This window comes from Myxine glutinosa, chromosome 3 (assembly GCF_964187855.1).
Source record: "Myxine glutinosa chromosome 3, kmMyxGlut1.1, whole genome shotgun sequence".
NCBI lineage: Eukaryota > Metazoa > Chordata > Myxini > Myxiniformes > Myxinidae > Myxine > Myxine glutinosa.
The window spans coordinates 51191599-51217177 of NC_136263.1; the positions used below are offsets into that span (position 1 = coordinate 51191599).

At 46.0% G+C, this 25579-nt stretch overlaps 1 protein-coding gene across 1 annotated transcript in view; it reads right to left on the reverse strand.

Moving 5' to 3' along the window:
• ORC3 (origin recognition complex subunit 3) overlaps window positions 1-25579 on the reverse strand; it is a 49659-nt gene that overhangs the window by 10595 nt on the left and 13485 nt on the right. Inside the window, exons 4-17 of the mRNA XM_078774053.1 lie at window positions 17068-17185; window positions 16859-16963; window positions 16329-16513; window positions 12353-12486; window positions 8739-8898; window positions 7109-7222; window positions 6768-6901; window positions 6517-6580; window positions 6316-6432; window positions 5782-5861; window positions 5487-5620; window positions 2914-3047; window positions 1696-1790; window positions 1421-1577 (exon numbers count right to left, since the gene is read on the reverse strand). Of these exons, the coding sequence (XP_078630179.1) occupies window positions 1421-1577; window positions 1696-1790; window positions 2914-3047; window positions 5487-5620; window positions 5782-5861; window positions 6316-6432; window positions 6517-6580; window positions 6768-6901; window positions 7109-7222; window positions 8739-8898; window positions 12353-12486; window positions 16329-16513; window positions 16859-16963; window positions 17068-17185 (1731 nt within the window). The remainder of the gene's footprint in view (window positions 1-1420; window positions 1578-1695; window positions 1791-2913; window positions 3048-5486; window positions 5621-5781; window positions 5862-6315; window positions 6433-6516; window positions 6581-6767; window positions 6902-7108; window positions 7223-8738; window positions 8899-12352; window positions 12487-16328; window positions 16514-16858; window positions 16964-17067; window positions 17186-25579) is intronic.

Here is a 25579-nt window from a genome sequence, read left to right on the forward strand (position 1 = left end):
GCGCATAGTCTCGCCTTGTGCATTTATTCTGAACAAAGATATCATTGTTAACTGAGCACGTTGCTATTATGACCCCTATACCTGTATATATATATATATATATATATATATATATATATATATATATATATATATATATATATATTACTAAAGAAGCACACTAACCCTATGACATGACGCTGACATCATGTGCAAAAATTATACCAACACATCACCTCCAAACTCGGAGGCATCCGCGTGGTACTCAAGTACTTGCAGACTGAGATTAAAGCTCTATGGTCACAAATAGACAAAGGCAGAGATGTCGATCTAGATTTCGCCCTCGTTATGGTACCTCGAATTGAGTACCAGTTCACTGGTAATTCCCTGTTTGTCGTTAAAGGCGACAAAAAGGGTTGGCGTCAGGAAGGGCATCCGGCCGTAAAACATTGCTTCAAAAAGGGGACCAAAAAACAACAACAACCACGGTTCCCGAAAAAGGCCAACCCCCGCTTTGCGGGGAAAAATGGCCTCTAAAGGTGTTTTTTTTTTTTTTTTATGGGCTCATCAGGACAACATACTGCAAATTGTTTATTTGTGACCAATCTAAGCCATTAATATACACAGGTTGAACCCCTTAACTTGACGAGGAAGCAAGGCACAGATTGAGTCTCAGCCCAGCAATTGCTGCACAACCTGCTAGCAACAAGTATAGCCTGCCACGCTCACATTGTCTCTGCCCTGCTCCTCGACAATTAGGAGGTTTGCAGTCAGGAACATTAACTAAAGAAGCACACCAACCCTGCAAACCTGCAGGGGCAGTGGCTGGAATCCCATTTCACTGATGACGCCATCATTATCACCCGATATACCCCATGGGGAGTAAAGTTTTAAAAAGTTTTGTTGAGTGGTTTCAGAGAAAATGATGTGTAAATTTTTTCCTTTAATCCAATATGGCTGCCATACCATGTGACTGACCTATGATGTCAGAGTTATCAATAAAATATTCTCCATGGAGTCCCTCCTATGTTTAAAGTTTCGCATTGATCAGACAAGCAGTTGCAGAGAAAAAAATTAATGTGGAAGCAGATGGACGCACGTGTACGTGTGCGCGCGCGCACACACACACACACACACACACACACACACACACACACACACACACACACACACACACACACACACACACACACACACACACACACACACACACACACACACACACACACACACACACACACACACACACACACACACACACACACAACAATAATCTAGCTTCCCCTTTGGGGCGAGACTAATGAGACTGCTTGGAGAAAAACAATTTGAAAACAAGTTCTGTCATGAGAGTTGCACCAATTTCGTCAAAGTCCCACCATGGAGTTAAAAGCGATATTAAATTTTATGCACAAGCACCACAAAGAAAAAGGAAATACAGTACCTCATTTGAGCTTATTTGTAGGTAGTGCTGCGGCCTAACTAGCGCAGTGTGTATTGCAGTACGAGGAGCCCCGTTGAGGTGCTGACGCAGAGACGTCGCCCCATTATAATACCATGCCTCGTACAAGGGTTGCACTTCCGGAGGTTTCAGGAACTTCCTGCGTGGATTACACGACACGGTGCAATGTTCTTCAAGAAATAAACTATCAGGACATGTTGCTCTTATTCATGGCTCAAAGCATCACATGTCAACTCCGTGCTAAATGAAAAACGCACTTCACCAAATGGATGACTTCATTAACCGCCTCGCCGCGTAGTCTCTCGAAGCGACTTGGCAATCGCTGCTGTTTCGCCTTCTGTTCCCGCAACGTCTACAAGAGAAGACATGAAATAGTTAATCGTAAGTAATCTGGCATCAGAATCTCTAAATTGTCACTTTCACCAACTGCTGAATCTACAATTATTGCATCACGATCGTCGCTTCATTATTTTGGATAGGGTGTGCGCAAACTTTGGCTAGATTGCATCCTCATTATCAGTACGACAACATTGTGTTTCGCCCCACCAATCACAACCAATATTGCTGGTTGTGGTTGATGGGGCGAGACCCAACGTCGCCATGTGGCAGATGGCACTTGTGGGCTCCAGGTACGATCTGGACTCCTCACCAATCAGTTAGAGGTGTATCATTAACCAGTATATCTATAGCATAGACTTACATCTAGCAACGAGACTGCGCGCTCCCCATTCAGCGTGTACAAATCAGATGGCCTCATTCGAAAGCTTGTCCGCCATCACCATTCTGAGCAACCGAGCTCGGAGAATCTGGGTGCGCCTATGCGTTTTCACGTGAAAACTCTCTGGAAAGACTTTGCTCTAATCCACGAGTCTGCTCTGAGTATGGGAGGTCAGCAGCTCGAACCCTGGCCGAGTTATCCCAAAGACTAAAAATGGTGCGTGCTGCTTCTTTGCTTTTGATGCCCAGCATTTAAAAGAATAAAGCACAGACAAGCAAGCCGTAGGTTGGCAACCACTGCAGGGCTTTGATGGGCCGAATAGCCTCCTCCTGAGTTGAAGTTTCACGAAAGCAAAATCCTCTTGTTATTCTTACTCGGCATCTTCTGTGGACTTAAGTGGAAACAGGTCACCCCGTTTGTTCCACCTGTCAGCATTCATGCCAGACCAGAATGGGAGAGTTTCTGGACACCAAATATCAGAAGCGTCAATTCTCAGCCTTAAACAACAAATCTCTGTTCAGTTTCTCGGCATATATATTTTTTAAACAACTGAATTTGAAAGGTAATGGACAGCCCGCTCAACAAAACAAATACATCTCACACTAATATACATTACATGCTGGAGAAACCGTTTATTAACCTAATGGAAGTGGGTCTACTCTATCCACGGTATCTCCTAACCAGAGCAGAAGATAAAAGCTTTTAAGAAATGTGAATACTTCAATCATAACAATGCTACGTAATAATCATAAATCACCTGCTGAAGATGATGCAAGGATGTAGTTTTGCGCAAATCAGCAACATCCTCCTTGGCTTGAGCAACTGCTTCTTCCTCTTCATTTTTACATTCTTCTTCCGATTCACTTGCAGTCTCATGCTGCTCATCTCCGTCTGTTCAAGAACCACAAGACACGTCCATACACCTGTACTTTTGTGCACGCGATATTTCAAAATCCGTTGAACATTTTGTTTCATATTGCTCATTACATTATCTCAACCTGATTTTGTCACCGCAGCGATTGTCTGATTTATGTTGCTATGGTAACCATCTCAATAACTTGGCTTGTGTACGCGATATTTCAAAAACCGTTCAAGACTTTGCTTTCGTATTAGATTGATCTATTGCTCATACCACCCAAAAGGCGGGGGACTGAGAGTACCAGGTCCTTGTTAAAACTTCGTTTGTGCGTATCAAATGCAAAATGTATTACCCAGTCTTATCGCTGTGCAAAGGTGCGTAAGTGAGACGCAAGTTTTTAAATGCCTTATGATGAACGATAGTTTACCTTAGATCTAGGTACGGACAAACACACCCTTCACAACAAGCACAGCTTGACATAATCCACATTTCAAGATTTAAAATCAACTTGTAGTTAAATCAGGCAAAAATGTTACACTTCAGTTCAATAACTTTGTCTAACTGAGTCTTAACCATATCTGGGCTGGGCTATTTTGATCAGCGACACACACATTAGCAACAGATGAATGGAGAATTAGCGGCCCTTTGGAAGTTTGTGTGGTGCATTTTGTCCTCAACAGACAGCCAGCAGACGTCACACAGAAAGGGCCCATTGGGACATTAACGTATCGTACAATCGTAGACCTTCAACAATAAATGAATCGTTTGTGCTCGTGTTTTCCACAATGGATTTCTCAATCTCTGCGAATGTGGACTCGCACAATGACAGAATCCTCTTCAATCTCAGTGCTAAAGGCAAATAATCTCTGGCTGAGACAGGACTCTTCCTCTTCATTCTTGTATTGGTCTAGGATGACAATCTTACTGGTTCGGTCTCACCATATGCCTCGTGAAATCCTCACCACATGAAACAAAACTCATATTACACTAGCAATATTATGGTTCACTAAGGTGTAAATATGAAAGATATTCTCACTGGTGTTTTTAAAGTTACAAAACTTTACAGAATAGCAAAACAATTAAGGGTGTAGTACTGGTGAACAGGTGATTTTTGATTTTTGATTTATTTTTAGCTGAACAGTTTCCTTACAGTCTTATAAACAAGAATCATGCTATTAGAGGTCATAGAAGTACCCCTAACTATTGAAAAATTCAAATTTCAATTCAATATAATATAATATTTTGCATGAAATTTGTTATAACTTTAATTTGTATCATTCTTTTGGGCTGAAATTTGGACAGGATATTCAGAATATCACTTCCTTTAAAATGATGAAGGCTTTTGTTTATAGGAGTAGCCATTGTGGATTTATTGAAGGACAACCAAGTTTTATCTGGTAATTGGCATAATTAGCTAATTAGTGAACATTTGACATAATTTCACAAAATCCTCTCATCAGGTAGTAGAGTAACACATGTATAATACATGTACCAAGTTTTGTGTGAAAAGAATGATAGGTGACATAGAAGATAGAAGTAGAAATGTGTTCTTTGTTTTTCCTTGTTTTTTATTGACGGTCTAATTTATGCAAATTATATGCATGTAACATGACAAAGAAGCGTTGAAACTGGTCTGAGTTAAAGCCAAGATTATATCTTTCAAGAAAAACTGAAAATTAGATATTAACTTGACTTTGTTTTTGTGTAAAGGCCTCTCAAAGGTACCTGTGTAGTTTTCTCAATTTTTCACCAGAACTACACCCTTAAATGATGGTTTACTTTCTTTTTACTTGCAATATATGTGACATTTCCAACAACAATATCGATAAGACACTGTGGGGAAAATATGGTCTCTTTGGTTACATATTTAAAACTTTCTGCTTCATGTTCAAAATCTAGCAAGCGCTCCACGGTCAGGATTCACTACCACCTTAACCTCTATTTCTCGGCGTGACCTTTTCTCCGACTGGATTCGACTCCATCCGGAATTGAAAAGAACCAGAATAATCACAAAAATCTAAAATATCAGAGTACATAACCACTGGGCCATCCAACCTTTATGCGAGGTGATTGCATCACTGCCAAAATCACTGTTAGATAGGCCTCAACCCTCTTACTTGCAGGCTGTATCATTTCCTCCCTTCTTCTATTGCCTCTTTTCCTGGTTGTTTGTGCCCTTGCTTATTGTGCCAGAGAAAATCCCCACTGGCCCACTTCCACTTCATACCCTCAGCCACCTTGCTCTTCCATGAAATTTGATCCTGTAAAGACTGAGAGAGAGGGAGAGAGGGGAGAGAGAGGGGAAAAGGTAGGGAGAGAGAGAGGGGGAGGAGAGAGAGAGAGAGAGAGAGAGAGAGAGGTGGAGGTAGAGGGGGAGAGAGAGAGGTGGAGGTAGAGGGGGAGAGAGAGAGAGAGGTGGAGGTAGAGGGCGAGAGAGAGAGGGAGAGAAAGAATAGGCCATTGACGATTACCAATAAGGTGCTGCAAGCGAGACAGCACTTGGCCTAGCGGGTGAGAAGCAGCTTGGAGGTTTTTTCTTTGCGGGCTCTTCAACATTGTAATACAGGCCTTAAGACGAGGAAGCAACTCGTCAGCAGCCATGATCCTGTGGGGTACCACGAGAAGAACACACCATCATTGTATGTTTTTGTACTTAAATCCGACTCCCTGGCTGTAAACAACAACAAAAAAATTGCAATATCATACACTAATCATCAAGGTATCCAACTCTTTCTACAAATCAACATCTCCGCCAAGTGGGGATACCTCAGAAGTTCACATGTCATGATGAAAGCTTCCTTGTCCCAAATTGGCCCCTCCAGGCAGGAGCAGTACAGCTCGCGCAACTGCAGGTGGACAAGGATACGTGGTCAAACATGCGCATACCTGACAGTCGGAAAATGTTTATTACCGTCTGACAGTCGGACATCATCTGCTTTCCTGCTATTACAATTATTAGTCGGAATATTCCAAACGGATCCCTTTAATGATCTGCCATGCTTTCCCTGGTAAGTATAATTAATTTGATACTCTCTGACATCATGGCTTTATTGTGTGATTCACATCCAATTCGCCATCATTATTAATAATCACAAGCTGATGAGATTCCCAGAAGTACCAAAGGATGAACTCCATGAAGACCTGCTACAGACTCCCCGACCAATAACAACATCTGTCTGTGTCTAACGAATGAAGTTTACATTATTTTATACAAGCCCTTCCCCTCCACCCATTCCCTGTTCCATCTCCAACTCTGGGGGGGATGTATACTGTTGTGATTGTTGTGATGTGGTAGTTCACATGTTTGCCAAGAGGGGCCGATGGCAGGTCCGTTACAAGCACATGTAGAGCACGCAGCATCATAAAGAATTCGGTGTGGTATTGGGCCAAGCTGTGCAGCAATCTCTCAACCTCGGCCTGCCAAAAAGAGGTTCCACACTATGAGGCAAGCAGAGCTTGGGCAAACATGGTATTGGAGAGAACGCCGCAATACCGCTGTACCTTGAGCTTCGAGTCGTTGGTGAGCAAGTGCACCTGCACATCTGGTTCCTGCAACTCCACATGTCTGCACAGAAAACAGCATCGCAAGAGAGGTCTATGGCAGAAAAATACTCACATTCTTTCAGATAAAGTCCGTCATTTCTCGAAGGTTTTGCAGCTTTGACAGACAACATTCATACATTATTGTGGCTGTGCTGCAGAGCGTGGAGGTCAAAGAAACATGTTTGCGGCAATGTCTGTAGGATCCTGACCTGCGGAATGATGAGACGCGACGTATTGCCTCGCAATGCTCTGGCCCCAGATTCTTGACACGCCCAGGGAGTTCTGGCCCAGCACAGCACAGCAGGCTCAGGGGTTCCTCGAGGAAATGCTCGAGAAGCGAGAACTAGAAGAGAGATACCGAAACCTGAGTGGAACATTCGACCAAACTCGAACCAATTTACAGAGTGTCCGTTGTTTTGCAGTCGAGGAAAACGGGATAAAACAAACATTCAAGCATCAGATTAACATTCATGTTCCACATCCACAATTTCAAACAAACCGAGCAGGTGATAACACAGAGGACAAGACACTGGATTGGCAAACCACACACTTGCAGGCCTTTTAGGATGTTGGAGATTGAGAAGTCGTAGTACAGGAAATTTGTGAGCAGGACTTGGAGCGCCTTTCCACTCAGTTTGAAAGGGACAAGATCAGAAAGGAGCACCTGCAAGATAAGATTGTTCTCCTTTGATGTTGTCCAGTTTTAAATATTTCCTTCCCTCCCTCCACCAAGCCGGCCAAGATTGCTGTTGACTGTCAACAAGTCATATGTTGGAAAAATGTCAAACCATTATGAGGTCATTGTGGTCCTGCTCTCAATAAATATACATACACATATACATCAAACGATAATTTCTGTTCTCCAACCTAATGAGCGCACGCTGTGACGTCACCGCCACGTACGTACGCCTTGGCTGCCAAGCTCCAGAAGAGCCATCTGACTGGGTAATTTAGATCTTAGTTCAGATACTATCACAAGCTTTTCAAAACTCACAGTTACCGACCTGGTTTCGCCCTTGCTGGGGCTTCATCAGGGCAACACAGCGAGTCCTGCATACACTTGTGAATCTGAAAACCTTTCGGTTATAAACCAGTCATGATGCGAATATATATATATATATATACAGTATGTATATATATATATTCGCATCATGACTGGTTTATAACCGAAAGGTTTTCAGATTCACAAGTGTAAGCGGTCGAAGTTGGTGGTAAGGCTTCTTCTTCTTCCTGAACGTCATCAAGCATAACTCAGAAACGTGATGAACGGCACATTCACCAGCATATATTCAACTAAAGGATAAAATGATGATTTGACATTCTGATTTGGATGTAATTGCTTTTACATTATATTTGCCCTCATTTCAAATATGTTAATGTTTCTTTTTTCGCTTGAGCAACGCCGGGTACTCCAGCTAAAAACGCTTTTATACTTTACTCGAGGTACAAATACAAATACAACTTTGTCTGGGGGGATAACATAGGCTATGTGGCCACGGCCTTATTCTGGAGTGTGGGGGGTCGGGAGAGGGGCGTAAATTCTCGATGTAAATGTGTACCGTGTAGCGCCACTCGGTGATGGTGGCAGAGGGTATTACAATTTCCTCTTTTTTACCTGTGCAACACTGAGGTTATGAAGCACCCTTTGCATGGGAAAATATTTCCTCCTTCCCTTCCACCCCCCCCCCCCTTCCCCCAAAATGGAGGAGCCCGTCAAAGCCACCCCCCAAAAGATGTATATGTAGTATATCTTTCCCCTCTCTCTCCTCACCTCCCCCTCCCTTTCCATCCCACCCACTCCCTCCTGCTGGTTTTAAATAAAAAAAGTGAGGGAATTAATACATTCTAAAATACGAGTCCTTTTCGAGTAGAAACAATTTTTATAAACAAAATGTGTCCGCATCGTCATTATAAAACAATAATATTTTGTGTACTTTGTGGGAAAACAACCTGTACAAATTCGGGTTTTCAACACTGAAAAATACAAGTCCATTTTTGTCTAAGACTAATCATCCATTCAACTTTCAAATAACAAACAAATTCAAAGGAATTATGCCACACACCTACAGGTGGGAATAATGTGATAAAAGCACCCGTCACATCATGCCCAATGATCACAGCACCGGGAAGTACAACGAAACCATACTTACGAGGACACTGCTCGTTGGTGCTAAACGTACCTTATCAAGTACCGCGGTGAGCATCTCACTGGCAGACGCCATTTGGAAACGCTCCGTGCACAGGTGCATTGAGACGTTGTGCGAGAGTAGCTGGTGGACCTCCGCGTGCGATGTAGACACTCCCAGCACGAGCGTCATTGGTAAGCGAGATGAGTAATGGCTAATGGAACATGGCAATGGACACAACAATAAGTACAAAACTGAGTGCAAAGTCCTGCCTGCAAGGGGCAAAAGGTAGAGTGAGAAGCTAGATCTGCTTCTGCAGCTGGGGAGCGGGGGTAGGGTGAAGGGGGGGGGGGGGGCTCAAGGGCTTCACCCCCAATCAAGTCATCCATATATTCCACAAAGCATTTCAGCTCTACCCATCACAGGTCTTTCAGTTAGTTCAAAGTGGGGAAATAAAAGTTTATTGTTCCTCTTTAAATGACCATTGTATTGTGAAGCGGAAAAGGAGGAAGAAAAAACATTTTACTCGGCATTTTTATTTATATTCGAAGATGATCTAAGGCTTGTAGTGGAGCTGCTAAATACATCCTCATCTGAAGGTATGTTCCCCTTCCACCTCTTCCCTCTCTTTAAATGCCACCACAGCCGACTCCACTCGTGAGAAGGCCAAATGCCTCAATTCTGCATTTACTTCCAAACAGTGTCCCCAACCACTCGCTCACTATACCCACCCTTCCCAGTCGTACCCAACTGTTTTTTGCACCTGAGTAAGTGGAGAGGTTTCTGGCGAACCTCGACTCTGATTCTGCAACTGGACCGGAGGGCATCAGCTCACGTGTCCAAAAAAAATAAATCTGCTCTCCTCTTGCACATCTTCTCTCTGCCCTTTTCACCCTAACCCTAACCCTAACTCATATTCCACCTACTTGGAAATCAGCCGACATCACTGTTACATAAAAAGGTACAAAAACTGATCCCCTTAACTATAGACCTATCAGCTTAATTCAATTCCAATCAGGAAGGTTATGAAATCCATCATCGCAGTTGACATAAAATCATTCCTTTTCTCCAACAGCCTCATCTCAGATCATCAAATGAGATTCAGACGTGGTCATTCCATCTTGCACATGCTGCTTGGACATACTCTCCCAACAATGGATGGAGGCCCTCAATACCAGACATGAGATCAGGGTCATCTCTCCAGTCCAGACACATCTTAAGCTTTCGATAGAGTCTGGAATCCCACATTGCTCTCCAAGCTCTCTGCCTATGGCATTGGAGGTGGAATCCACTTTTGGATTTATTTTTTTTGGATACCAAGTTGAGGCTCATGTAAGAGCTAACACATATAACATATAATAAAGGGAGTGGGAGACAAGAGGGGGAGAGAGAGGGGGAAGCACAACAACAGTAGAGAACAGGGACTTCGGGAGATCTGTGGAAGGGAGAGGGCTGGGGTGGGGTACACGGGATAAACAAGATGGGCACTACAGGGGATTTCAGGAAAGAACACGGAATTTGAAGGAGTTAGATTTGGGGTGAATGAATGGGGGAAGAAAATATCAAGGTTTTGGATGGGGGAAGACAAGAGATGGTGGTGAACAGCTGTTTTGAAGATCTGGAGGGAGGAGTGGGATTGAAGAGTGTCTTGATTTTGGCAGTTTCACCAGAAATGGGTTGCTGGCAGATCTTATACGTCCTGCAGGAATATTTGGGGGACAGAGCAAGGACAGAGCAGGGGGAGCAAGGCCGGAGAGGGGTCGGTAGAAAACAGAAAGACTACCAACCTGCCTGCGGTGAGGGAGTGAAAGGCCCTCAGAATCAACTTAATTGCGGGAGATGTCAATTATCCTAAAAGCTTTGTTTTCTACAGCGTGAAGCTGAGCTAGGTGTGAGGCAGGAGCACCAGCCCAGAGGGGAGAGCAGTATTCCATCAAGCTGCAGATGAAAGCTTTGAAGTGCTGAGAAGCTCATTTGTGCCAAGGAAGGACTTCGCAAGACAGAGGATGCCCATTCGGCAACTGGCTTTGGAGGCCAATGTTGAAATGTTATTTGCCCAACAAAGATCACGGCTGATAGTGAGACCCCGAAGTTTGAATGACTGTAGGTCCTCAAGAGGATTGCTAAGAAAGTAGACATGTCAGACTGTCCTTTCGGAGACAGAGTAAGACTGTGAGATTTGTCAGGATTGAAAGACATATTCCAAGTGTCGACCAGCTTGTGATTTTTTTTTTTCGAGGTCTGAAGAGAGGGAAGAGGCTGCTGCCTGCCTATCTGAAGGATTAGGGACATCATGGTGAGGCAAAGTCATTGGCAAATAGATAAAAAATAATTTTCTAGAGTCTGAAAGATCATTGTTGAAATGAGGGAAAGGATGGGGCCTATAACACTGCCCTGGGGTACTCCAGCCTTGACAGTGAGAGGGGATGAAAGGATTCCGTTGTGAGCCACACGTTGGCTATGCGGGTAGAAGTCAGTAAGCCATGTGTGGATTTGCCCTTGGATGCCGAAGGCAGAGGGTTTGTAAATCAAGGTGGGATGCCAGACTGACTACATCAAAAGCACGAGATATGTCTGGAGAATGGCCCTGATCTCATGTCTGACAATGAGGACCTCCATCCATTGTTGGCAGAGTAGAAGCAGCATGTCCAAGGTAGAGCGGTCTGGTCTGAATCCAAATTGGTGATCTGTGATGAAGCCGTCGGAGAAAAAGAAGGATTCCATGACCTTGCTGATTGGAAGTAAGGTCCTGTTCCTTTGTCTCAAAATTGATCAAACTGAAGGTGAATAGTCCAGGTTTCCTTTTATTTTTTAGACCCCCTGTTGAAGTAGTTATTACAACCGGGATAACTTAGGGTCGTGTCATATGCATGCTCAGTTCGAGGACATTTTAATCCCCTTCAATTTTTGGATCTATTAAGTCACAAAAAGTGCCAAATTAGTTAACTCGTTCCCATTTCCACACCCATTCCAACCTACCCCCTCCACAACCATACAAACCTCCTCTTGACAAGAGAACCCTCCCACCCACCCATTTCCCAACTCCTCCTTCCCCCTTATCATCCCAACCCCACCGCACACCTCTTGTCTACCTCCTATCCCCACCTCAATTGCCTCTGAGAAATCTTTACCAAAACAAAGCACAGAGGGACAAAGTAAACAGTATGTTCCAATGGTTTAAACATAAACAAACAAAAAAAATAACTGGTGGAAATAGGTTGGGGTACCTTCAGATGAGGATGAAATAATGTGGGGTACCTACAGATGGTACCTACAGATCATCTACCTACATATGACACGACCCTGGTGTTGGGCTAGCGGCTAGGGTGCCGGCTTAGGATCCTAGGATCCTGGGTTCGAATCCCAGTCGATCGCTGAATTAACGCCAGGGGGGTTGACTCAGCCTGTCATCCTTCCGAGGTCAGCTAATTGAGTACCAGTTCACTGGTAATTCCCTGTTTGTCGTTAAAGGCGGCAAAAAGGGTTGGCGTCAGGAAGGGCATCCGGCCGTAAAACATTGCTTCAAAAAGGGGACCAGAAAACAACAACAACCACGGTTCCCGAAAAAGGCCAACCCCCGCTTTGCGGGGAAAAATAGCCTCTAAAGGTGTTTTTTTTTTTTTTTTATATATACCTACAGATGAGATGGAATGATAGGATGTGGGTACCTGCAGATGAGGAGGAAATCTCGAACCACAATTGGGGAAAAGTTCTCCAGGTCTCGCAGAAGCAACACAATGGGAGGTTTGGGGGTGTCGGTACAGTCCTTCACCTTTGCACGCTTCCGGGGGCTTACGCAGCCCTGCAATGGCAAGGATTTGCTTTAAATAAACTCATCTGTTCATCATCTACCATATTCACGTCTTGGTCCCATTAATTTTTTTTTTTTTTGGGATACAAGATCGAGGCTCGTGTAAGAGCCAACATTAATCACACACAAAAAAAAAACGGACGTAAAAAAACATATAGTAAAGGGAGTGGGAGACAAGATGGGGAGAGAGCAGGAAGTACACAAGTATAACAGTAGAGAACAGGGACTTCGGGAGATCTGTGAGAGGGAGAGGGCTTGGGGGGGGGGGGGAAGGGGTGGGGGGTGGGAGAGGTATAAACACATGGACACTTCTAGGACTTCCAGGAAAGAAGTTGGTATTTCAAAAACGTGGATCTGGGGTGAATTAACGGGGGTAGAAAAGATCAACGTTTTGGATGTGGAAGACAAGAGATGGTGATGAACAGCTGTTTTAAAGAACTGGAGGGAGGAGTGGGATTGAAGAGAGTGATGGAGTTTGTTCCAGAGGCGGGAGTAAAGAGGATTGACAGAGTGAAGGTGAGCAGAGAGTCTTGATTTTGGCAATTTCACCAGAAGAGGGTTGCTGGCAGATCTTGTGCATCCAAGGACTATTTGGGGGACAGAGCACAGACAGAGCAGGGGTACATAGGCCGGATAGGAGTCGGTAAAAGACAGAAAGACCACCTACCTGCATGCGGTGAGTGAGTGAAAGGCCCTCACAATCAGCTTCATCGTGGGAGATTCCAATGATTCTGAAAGCTTTGGTTTCAACAGCGTGAGGCCAGGCTAGGTGTGAGGCAGGAGCACCAGCCCAGAGTGGAGAGCAGTATTCCATTGAGCTGCGGATGAAAGCCTTGTATGTGGTGAGGAGCTCAGGTGTGCGATTTCGCACAACGGAGGATTCCCAGACGGCGACTGGCTTTGGAGGCCAGCTTGGAAATGTGGTTTTCCTAGGAAAGATCATGGCAGATAGTGAGACCCAAAAGCTTGAGTGACAGAACTTCTTGGAGATGATTGTCAAAAAAGTAAATGTGAGGGTTGTCCAGTCAGTCTTTTCAGAGAGACATAGTAAGAGTGTGGGATTTGTCAGGATTGAAAGACATGTTCCACTTGTTTGACCAGTCTGATTTTGTCCAGGTCTGCAGAGAGTGGAGGGGCCGCAGACTGCCGATCTGAGGGATGAGGAATGGAGCGGCAGAGAGTGGAGTCATCAGCAAAGAGATAGAGAGGATTTTCCAGATAGTCGGAGAGATCATTGATGAAGACCAGAAAAAGCACAGGGCCCAGAACACTGCCTTGGGGAACTCCAGCCGGAACAGGAAGGGGAGATGAGAGAAATCCATTCAGGGCCACAGGAAGGGGAGATTTCCAGTCCACGTTGACTATTACCAAAGAGGAAGTCCGCAAGCCATGCGTGGAGATTTCCATGGATACCATAGGAGGAGTGTTTGGTGAGCGGAGCGGGGTGCCAGACCGTATTGAAGGCACGTGATATGTCAAGGGAGACAGCTCTGATTTCCTGTTTGGTGTTGAGGACCTCCATCTATTGTTGAGACAGCAGAAGCAGCATGCCCAGAGTAGAGTGACCTGGTCTGAATCCAAATTGATGATCAGAGATAAAGCCATTGGAGAAGAGGAAGGATTTGATATCCGAAGCAATGATGGATTCCATGAGTTTGCTGATAATGTGGAGCAGGCTGATTGGTCTGTAGTTGCAAGGATCTGTTTTTGCACATTTTTTGTGTAAAGCGGTAATGTTGGCTGATTTCCAAGCTGATGGCAGATGACCTTGAGCAAAAGAGAGGGTGAAGAGAATAGAGGGAGGGTGTGAAAGAGCGGCAGAGCAGGATTTTAGGACCCGTGGGCTGATGTCGTCTGGTCCAGTTGCAGAATCAGAGTTGAGGTTTGACAGAAACCTCTCCACCTTGTCAGGAGAGGACACAGAGTCCTAGAGCAACTGGGTTCGACTAGGTACGGTGGGTACTGAGAGAGATGGGTTTGCGGTGTACTGTGTACCCATTTGAGGTAAGGGAGGGGATGGAGGGGGAAGAAACACCAGAAACGGATTTGACCAGACACCACCAGGATTTGGAGAAAGGAGACAGGTTTGAGAGTTCAGTCTTGAGAGTAGAGAGATATTGTTTCCTGACTCTCCTGAGGGTAGACACACACTTGTTCTGAGCTTGGTGGAAGGAACTGAGATTGCTTTCAGTTGGATTAGTCTTTCAAGAGGCAAAGGCAAGCCGTTTCAGGGCAACTGCCTCACCACAAGATTCCGTGTACCATGGGCGGGAGGAAGGGTATGACAACTGAAAACGAGATGGGATAAATCTGTGCATGAGAGAGAGAGAGAGCAATTTAATTTGGAAGAATTCCCAGTAAGAGTTGATGTCAGAGGCAGTCGAGATCGGAGACCAGTCCAGATGATTGATGGCTGCTTGAAGACCGTGTCAGTCGGCCTGAGTGAAATGCCAGACTCGTCGACGCTGAGGAGGCTCTGTGTGAGAATGGCCAGAGAGATGTCCACTTTAAGAAGCACATGATCAGAAGAACCGATTGGAGCAGAAGAAGAGCAGCAGACATTTGCAGGGAAGTTTGTCATAACCAAGTCTAGAAGAGAAGATGCTCTGTTGACCGAGATCCGGGTCGGGAAATTAACAGATTGTGTCAGTCCCAATGAGTCACAGAAGTCCTTTGCTGAGATGCCATGGCTGGTGAGAGAGGAGCCCACACCCCGCCAGCTGGCATGATAACAGTTGAAGTCACCACATATGAGGAAGAGAGAGTTGGGATGAGTGATAGAAGTTGGTCCATTTTGTCAGACAGCGAAATGTAGATCATCTATGTCGATCATCTATGTAAATGTAGATGTCGAATCTCATCGTATGCTTTCACACCTTAGATCAATTGGATGCCCAAAAATGTAAAAGGTATAAAAGGAAACGAAAGAAGCCTTGTAAATCAAGTCAATGAAAAGACAACATTCGAGTGTTCTCTCAGCATACTCTCGTGATAAAAAGTCTCATTGTTTAAATACCGAGAGTTGGGCTCTTAAATATCACGATAACACGAAATAATACGATACCACATGCAGTGTTACTGCGGTTTTAATAAAAGTGATTTTAACGATCGTAAAAAAAAAAAATCCAAAAAAAATCGGAAGCTTAGTGCTATTGAAGTAGTCCAGAAACATTCCTGAACAGCAGCCTTATAGACCACCCCATCGAACCTTTATTTAAATTGAAGTCCTGCAAAACTGGACATTCTTCCAAGTATTACGACAGACGATTTGTGTTCCACAGTCTTCAAATATATTATTCAATTTGAATAAACCAAACCTTGTAAAAGGCGAATAAATAAATTATTTCCGGTTTTAATGTCATTTTTCACAGTGCCGATTACACCACCCTGTCGAACACATTACATTGGTTCTTCGTGCCTGTTGTTTGTGTCCTTTACGATTTCCTTTAAAACAGTAAGCTTCCTGTTTGGCATTATTTTCAATGTTGTTTGACTAGCAGACAAGCAGACATTAAAAATATTATCTCACTCCTCTCTGTGCATGTGCGATCAGGACAAACTATGTGGTAAATCGAAAGACTGGTCTTCCCATTCATGTTCTGCTTCGTGTTCAAAATATAACATTTGATTTTAAGAAGTTATTCCTCTATTATAAATTTATGATCATGAACTGATAAGACAGACAGACAGACAGACAGACAGACGAGACGGACAGACATGAACCAATTGCTTAACCCCGCTTTTTGCTTCACGTGACTTCGGTAATTAACACAACAAAAGATAGTACGGTATAAAGGATTTAAGTTTGAGTGCATGGGTAAACGTAAACGCACCTGCTTGGGTAGGTTGGCGTGCCAGGTACAAAGAGTGGCCAGAGAACATATGGGACGCCTCTCGCGTGTCGGACGTCTTACCACATCACCACGGTAAACTTCTTCCTTCTCATCTTCTTCATCATCCTCGCCCACATTTTGGCCAAGCAGATCTCCCACAAGCTTTTGCAGGACCTGTTTTAACGCTATGTCAGGTATAAAGAGATGAAAATTACTCAATAGCAATCACTCAAAGCTTCATTCCTGGTGGAACTTTTTGCCATCTTTCAACTTTGCTTTAGGTGGGGAGCGTGTGGATTTTCGACGGCACACCAGCAACTTAGCTCTGGTAAGAGACTGTGAACCTAATGTTTAGCTCATCCATGAGCTTAGATTTCTGTATATTTTTAATTTTTAAGTCGCATCAAAAAATGCCAAAAAAAGATTCGACTATTCATAAAACAATACCCTCACGTCAGTATTTAAAAAGGGATTGAAAATGTACAATAAAATGCAGCACAACTAACAACACAACATAATGTAATAGTTACCCGAGCATTGTTTGGGGTGCAGGCAAACCACGTATGGAGAGAGGCTGCTCTTCAACTCCTCCACAAGATGCTGGTAAATGCAATCATGGTCGGCAACATTGACACCTAGTAAAGAGGGTCACATGATGCACAAACAACCAGTCATGATTAAAAATAAAAATAAAAACGTGAATCAAAGCTGTGCATTTTTTCAGAAAACAGGCACGTACCGGTAACAAATACGGCAGCTGGAATTTCGGTTTTTACAGCCGTCATTGCTTTACAGGCTTCAGCCAAGAATGCTGCAAGCTGCTGGAAGGTACGTGCACCCAGCCTGGCTTGCTCAGCCTACAGGACATATCACATGTCTTTGGTTAGGAAGAGGTGGTCCACGAAAATGTCAACTCTCAATAATGACAGACAATGAAGCAATGCAACTCTTACATGCACAAATATATATATATATATGTATTTTTTTTAATATATATAAATATATATAAATAAATAAAAATATATATAAATAAATGTATATATATATTTTTTTGATATATATATAGATATATATATAGATATATATGATGGTAGGACAATATATAAACGTCATGACATGACTCATCAACACCATGTCGTCTTTCTCATTGCAAACCAGTAATGCATGTCACCATGACTGTGGGCTCGCAGTAAAAATTGTGATAATCACCAGTGGCTGAAAAGATGAAGATACTGACCAGTTTTGATCTTGTTGGGCCATCATCAAGGCAGTGCATCACATTCCCAACCATTGAAGGTGACGGTTCATGGTCATATGCTTGTCAATGACACCCCACTGATAATGAGTGGTGAGGTCAGAAATGAGTGAGGTCTACAAGTATATAGTGAGTAGTGAGGTCAGGAAAAGGAAAATGTGCTTGTTCCGCAGACAGGTCATGCTGCCCCTGGTTCATTTCCACTCACTAACATCGGGATGTCATTGACAAGTATGTAAGTGTATGTATGTATGTATGTATGTATGTATGTATGTATGTATGTATGTATGTATGTATGTATGTATGTATGTATGTATGTATGTATGTATGTATGTATATATATATATATATATATATATATATATATATATATATATATATATATATATATATATATATATATATATATTGTTACTGATCGCGGATTAAGATGTTATTTACCGAGCGGTGGTATTGCCGCGACCGTTACAGGATCCCTGACTCACCCGATTCACCCAGAACTTTGGCCGGATCGCACCGCAGCTGCTCAATGAGGGGAAAAGACTAAAACGACGAATGCAAAGAGGAAAAGGAATAAAACGAATAGACGGACAGAAGAGTAATTGGATTTATTATTTACACAAGCAACAAGGAGCAATCAAGGTTTATTTACAACACATAAGACGCAGGTGACACAGTGCAAATTCTAGCTTATAGTTATACAGACTTAACTTATTCCCAGGACAGAACAAACAAAGACACTGACTCACGCGGGGAATTGCAGAGTGGGTTGCTGGAAGGAGGTGTGTGGCTGGAGGGGGGGTGGGGGGGGCGGCACGGAGCTGGCTGGAGCTTGATCCCGCACGGGACGTCGGGCTGGACCTCGACGGCCGCTGATGCCACCGGGCCTGTCGTGTGCGCGGGATCACGGGTCGGAGCTGCTTGGTGGAGCCGATGCGCTGGTGGGGGGGTCTGGCGTGACGGGTTCTCTCCTCCCTCCGCGCTCTTGCTCTGATGACCCAGCTCTTTTTCGTCCCTCCTTGTCCCAACTCAAAGTGCATCTCTCCTGGGAACACCCCCGCCGTGGGTTATATAGGCCCCGCCCCTCAACCTTTTCGAACCTCCCCCAAACGTTCTCTCCCCGCCCTCTCAAGCCAAACCCCTTGTTCATGGTTGGTCGAGTGGGGCCGGCTCACTCCTCCCCTCTCTGACGAGGTGGGGACCCGCCTTCCTTCCCCCAACCCTGCCTCGTGGTCAATGGCGGATGAAGGGAAAACCGCCCAACATGCAGTTGGCAATGCGAATTGCAATTGACGGAAAGGGGGGAATGGAAGTGTTGGGAGTGGGAATGAAGGGAATCTATCTTTTTCACTGGTGCAATGGAGTATTTCAATTAATGGGAGACACAGCCTTACTCTAAAAACACATAATAAGAGATAACTATCAAACAGAGGTATTCTATTATTTGGCTGACGTGTATGCTTGTGGACTAATTATGGGATGCCCTTTCACCTTTACACAGCTCCGGAGGCAGGGGGGCGCAGAATAAACAATAATAATAATAATACACAATCAAAAAACATACAGTCCTCATATCCGCAACACTGCACCCTCCTCCTCTTAGGCACGTCCCGGGCCTACAACTTTTATTTTTAGTGTGACACGTAGGTGTAGTTCCCTCTACTTTTAACCTGACCCTGAGTGCGACAGTTTTAAAACATAAATAAATGTGTCCCGCTGCTCCATTGCACCCTGCCTAACAGACTTACGCCCACAGTTAACCGAATTGCGGAATGGTCTTCAAACTATACACTGACGGTGGGAAGCATTATTTACAATGACGCTATTTTTATTTACAAAACTAACCCAGGACCTGTGATTGTTCTTTCTGGGGGGGAGACAGTCTGCTCTGCATCGACGCACCATGAAAGCACCCAAAAACGCACCAATACAAGCACCCTCAAGCACCAATCGGTGCAGTCACCATTGTTCATCAATAAAAATAAACCAACAACCCCTAACCCTGCAGGTGATCTCTTGCTCTTCGGCTCCCTCTGCTGGTTATTATTATTTTCCTGGTGTTGTCATCTTCCCCTTGCTGGCGGCCTATTTGCAATAAAAGAATGCACCTAACGTGTCCGTTTTTATTTTATTTATGGCCCACAGGGGCCGACTACGTGTGGTTCACCTGTGGGGCATCGGTGCCCTGTGGCCAAGGTCCGCCAGCAAGATTTCGGGCCCTCATGGCCGGTTCCAGCAGAGGGGCCATGCCCCAACCCATGGGGTCCATAAGTGGTGCTCGGCCACAGGCATGTGGTCCATAATGTGGTGCATCGATGCAGACAGCTGGTTCTGGGAATTTCGGGCGCACAATGGCCGACCCACGCACGCTCCCCTCGGCACCCAATGGCGCACAGGTCATGTGGGAGACAAAAGGGGAAAGACAATTGAGCGAGGGGTAAGGTCACAAGGGTACACATCAATAAGGCAATGCAAGGCGAAATGCGTACGGAGGGCGAAGTGAGAAAGCTCGTCCCTACCGTACGTCACCCCCCTGTCACCTACCCTACCCTTGCCCTTACCCCATATGTACAAAAATCTACACATTTACAAATTCGTCACTACTGTCACGTCTTCCCCATATTTCCCCTATACCAAATTCGTCTCCACAATCCCTCTACTTCAAAATTTGCCATCACCCAATTCGTCATCAATCCTCATAAGGAGGGAGAGATGGAATTACGCACAATTTCACACCCACGTCATGATGCGTCTCACAATCCAAACATTTGCACAGTAAAAATAATTAAACATGGCATGGTGCGGAGTACCTGTCACCTCAGGTGAGTGGATGCAGATGGTGCGAGGAGACTTCATCCTAACTACTTTCTAAATGACATTAACACACTTTACACTACCCGGGGTCTTTCCCTGCCAATCCATTGGCCAACTTACACTATGGGTTCTAAAAACCAATTCCCATTGACCAAACTGTGGTGCTTCTCAATTTGGGGTCTCACTCCCCCGATTCATCTCCCGGTGCCTCGCACAATTTCTGGGCTGCGACGTGTAGCTCTCCCAGCAGGTCTACCCACCTGCACACCTCCACCACTGTAGTTGCCACCCGAGCTTACCTAGCTCCTCACCCTAACCTAACTAACTGGGGACAGCCCCTCCTGGCTCTGTCACCCCACTCGGTGCCCTCTGGCACTGGGCTACCCGGGTCCGTCCTCCGGATCCTCGGGCCCCATTCACAACAACTACTACCGGCTCCCAGAGCCCACCTGCGGCCTCACCTGGCCGACATCCTCACAGTGGTGGAGTGCCCAACCAACTACACACACTAACAGGCTACACGCCCAGCCATTTCCACAACACTAATGCACCCATCCACAGACCATTCTTTCACCCGCACCACAGATGCCAATATCCAACCACAATTTACCTATACCCTCTACCTAACACTTACTCTACCCGCCCCGGGTATCCGTGATGGGGGTCCACTCTTCCCCCATTCACACCTTCGCACCATCCACTCCACTCCACAATTTCCACCATACTCACTCCACGACCATCCATTCCAATACTCCATACCATTTATTCCATACAACCATTTATTTCACACAACCATTCTCCATTCACCTGTTGTTGCACACCTGTGCAATCACACCTGGTGCCCCCTGCACCCTCCTCCTCTTCCTGGACCATTTGGTCAACACAACACACCTCACCATTACTCACTCATACACTGCTCCACACACCTGTTCAGTTCTCACACACGGCATCATCTCTTCTAACTACTCCCTTCTGAAACTTGCGCTTCCCAGTCGTCCCTTTAAACTATTGCGCTCCCACGTCATTATCAACCACACTAAACTACCTGCGTCCCCACTACAGGTATCAGTCACTATCTAAACCTTAACGTTACCTAATGTCATCTTCGCTAGATCCATATCAATATAACCAAGCCCTCCCTGGCTCGGTTGTCATAGCCACCCCATAAACTATTGCGCATTTGCCCCCACTCTGAGGGATGGTGGATTTGCCATCCCACCACATCGGGGGTCTCTCACTATAAATTTTGTTCGTCCAAATCCAACAAATCAAAAATTTTCCATTTACTGCCAATTCTACTCACTTTTCTAAATTTCGTATCAAATCACTATCACTATCACCATCACCCGTCTACTTATTAGGTCCTCTCGGTGCGCCAATTCACATCTACAGCCCGGCTTCGTACAGCCGAGCAATGAACGCGGGTTCTTTTGTGCTAGCGGCTGGATACGTCCCGCATTCGTGGCAGGGACGGGGGCTTACCCGGGCCGAGATCCCACGCACCACCTCGGCGTGGAGCCATCCAATGTCCCGATCTCGACCTGCCGGCACGTCTCAATAGAAAGTGGTCGCCATGACGACCCTTCCTATCGGGCTGCCCGCTCCGCCTAGTGGAGCCCGGACGCGGCCGTTCCAAGCGAGGCACAGAGTGGATCGCGTACGGCGGTTCTTTCGAAACCGCCGTGGTTCGGATCCCCGCTGGTCCTCGCGGCACGCGAAGCTGCCCGACGCGCACCGAGGGCCCGATTCGGCTATAAGTCGTTCTAACCTTTAACCCGGTTACCGTCGATGCCTCACCTGCATGCTTATACGCATACGCTACCCCTTTCTTGCTCATACATGCAGCCGTTTCCATGCTCCTCGTCGTACCTTTTCTTACACACCTCGGTACACTCATTCCGCTCACCGACTTGGTCACACACCTGACCACCGAACACCTTGGCACACATTCGTCGCTCGCACACCTCACCAACACACCTCTTCGCGCCCCCTCCTCGGTCACCTCCTCTGTGACAATCACAGGTGTGCTCTCACTCGCACACCCAACCACGTGCCTCACTACCGATTCCAGCGTGCATTCCCACTCACGCTCTACCATTCCAGGTGTGCATCCTTCCATTCCAGGTGTACATCCTCGCTCACCTGCCACAAGCAACTCACGCTCCGTGTCACTCTCACTACTCTCACCTCCACTCTCGGTCGCGCACTCACCCTTACTCTCGACAGCACACTCTTTCCTCATGCACCTGTCCGTTACACACCTTTCTCGCGCACACTCTTGCGCACACTCTCCCGTTACACCCTCTGTAACACTCACCACAGGCGTACACTTTCTCGTTACATCCTCTGTAACACTCACCACAGGTGTACACTCTCTCGTTACTTCCTCTGTAACACTCACCACAGGTGTACACTCTCTCGTTACTTCCTCCGTAACACTCACCACACCGCGCTTCCCTGTGCTCCCTCGCACACGCGCTTCGACCAACTCGCTCCTGACGGCACACTCACTCCTCGGCGTGCACTTTTTCCTCACACACCCCATGGTCGGACATTCTCGCACACCTCTTTTTTCGCACACCAGACCTGTCGCACACTTCACCAACGGCCTCTCACGAACACCCGGATCCAAACCAATCCCCAAGCCGACTGAAGCTTTCCTCACATCATATACATTGCCACTCACCTCCGTACCTCGTCTCCGCACCTCCTTTGCCACCTGCAAACTCTTTATTTGGTTAGTGAGCATCACATTATGAGTTGAGCACCGACCTTGTACCAATTCCATTACCTCCTCCTGGATTTCTCTCTTAGTTTCTGTCCGTCTCTTCTTAATTTCACTCACCTCTTCTTCCACTTCCTCTAATTTTTGTTTAACCTCTTTTATTTCTCGGTGCGTCTCCTCAAGTTCGTCCTCTAAGGCTACCGTGACCGTCTCTATGTGCTTCCTCACCTGCCGGTCCTTTGTCTCCATTATCTCTGTCACCTCGTCCACCCTCATTGTCAGTTCCTCCCGTACCATCTGACATTGCCTCTGCGTCGCTATTAATTCGTTTTTAATTTCTTTTTGTGTCGCCTTTAACCCTCCTAGTACCGCAGTGTTCCTTTGAACCTGCTCCGTTAGTTCTTTTTGTCCCTCCGTCAGCTGTTCCACCTCCTCCGTCAGATCTTCTATTCCCCCTTGTAACTTCGCCGTATTATTTCTCACCTCTTTCTCCATACGCTTCTCACCTCGCTTTACCTCCTCGCGTAGCCCCGAAACCTCCTCACCCACACCTCGTCGTATCTCCTCCTTCATCTCCTCCCTTTCTTTTGTAGATGCCGCCCTCATCTGTCCCAATTCATCCCTCTGAGCATCCAGTTTGGTTTCTACCCCGATTTTTACCTCCTCTATCTGCTCTCCCATTTGTTTAATTTCTCGGGCGGATTGCTCCCCTATCTCCCGCAATTTGTCCTCCATTCTATTTTCTAACCCCATTAACCCATTTTTCACCCCCTCTAACTGATTCTCCTGGGCAGCCATTCTATTTTCCACCCCCGTTAACCCATGTTTTAATCCCTCACCGGTACCCCTCGCTTCGTCCCTCATTACTCCCAATTGCTCACTCTGAGCATCCATCCGGTTCCCCATTACCCCCATTTGGTTTCCCATTACCCCCATTTGGTCCTCCAATCGCTCCCCCTGAGCATCCATTTTTGCCATCATTTGAATCATAAAGACTCGCATGTACTCTGGCATCTCTGGCTCGGCTGCCGCGACCACGGGCGCAGCGCAATTTGGTGCCGCTACACCCACGTGCGCGAGGACGCCATCTTGTGCGTCTGATACTCCCTCAACCGCCTCCTCATTGCTCCCCTCCATTTGATCCTGGGTTACTCCTAACCCCTCCTCTAGCTCTCCCACCGGCATCCCGTCGCCTTGACCAGCCATGGCGCGATTTCAAAATTCGGGTTTTTCTTTAAAAAAAAACAAATTTCGGCAGCTCGTGATTTTGACCAAATTTTTTTTTTTCTCTATTCGTTTTAAAAATTTGGTTCGGGCCTCGAATCCCACTCCCAGACACCAATTGTTACTGATCGCGGATTAAGATGTTATTTACCGAGCGGTGGTATTGCCGCGACCGTTACAGGATCCCTGACTCACCCGATTCACCCAGAACTTTGGCCGGATCGCACCGCAGCTGCTCAATGAGGGGAAAAGACTAAAACGACGAATGCAAAGAGGAAAAGGAATAAAACGAATAGACGGACAGAAGAGTAATTGGATTTATTATTTACACAAGCAACAAGGAGCAATCAAGGTTTATTTACAACACATAAGACGCAGGTGACACAGTGCAAATTCTAGCTTATAGTTATACAGACTTAACTTATTCCCAGGACAGAACAAACAAAGACACCGACTCATGCGGGGAATTGCAGAGTGGGTTGCTGGAAGGAGGTGTGTGGCTGGAGGGGGGGGGGGGGGGGCGGCACGGAGCTGGCTGGAGCTTGATCCCGCACGGGACGTCGGGCTGGACCTCGACGGCCGCTGATGCCACCGGGCCTGTCGTGTGCGCGGGATCACGGGTCGGAGCTGCTTGGTGGAGCCGATGCGCTGGTGGGGGGGTCTGGCGTGACGGGTTCTCTCCTCCCTCCGCGCTCTTGCTCTGATGACCCAGCTCTTTTTCGTCCCTCCTTGTCCCAACTCAAAGTGCATCTCTCCTGGGAACACCCCCGCCGTGGGTTATATAGGCCCCGCCCCTCAACCTTTTCGAACCTCCCCCAAACGTTCTCTCCCCGCCCTCTCAAGCCAAACCCCTTGTTCATGGTTGGTCGAGTGGGGCCGGCTCACTCCTCCCCTCTCTGACGAGGTGGGGACCCGCCTTCCTTCCCCCAACCCTGCCTCGTGGTCAATGGCGGATGAAGGGAAAACCGCCCAACATGCAGTTGGCAATGCGAATTGCAATTGACGGAAAGGGGGGAATGGAAGTGTTGGGAGTGGGAATGAAGGGAATCTATCTTTTTCACTGGTGCAATGGAGTATTTCAATTAATGGGAGACACAGCCTTACTCTAAAAACACATAATAAGAGATAACTATCAAACAGAGGTATTCTATTATTTGGCTGACGTGTATGCTTGTGGACTAATTATGGGATGCCCTTTCACCTTTACACAGCTCCGGAGGCAGGGGGGCGCAG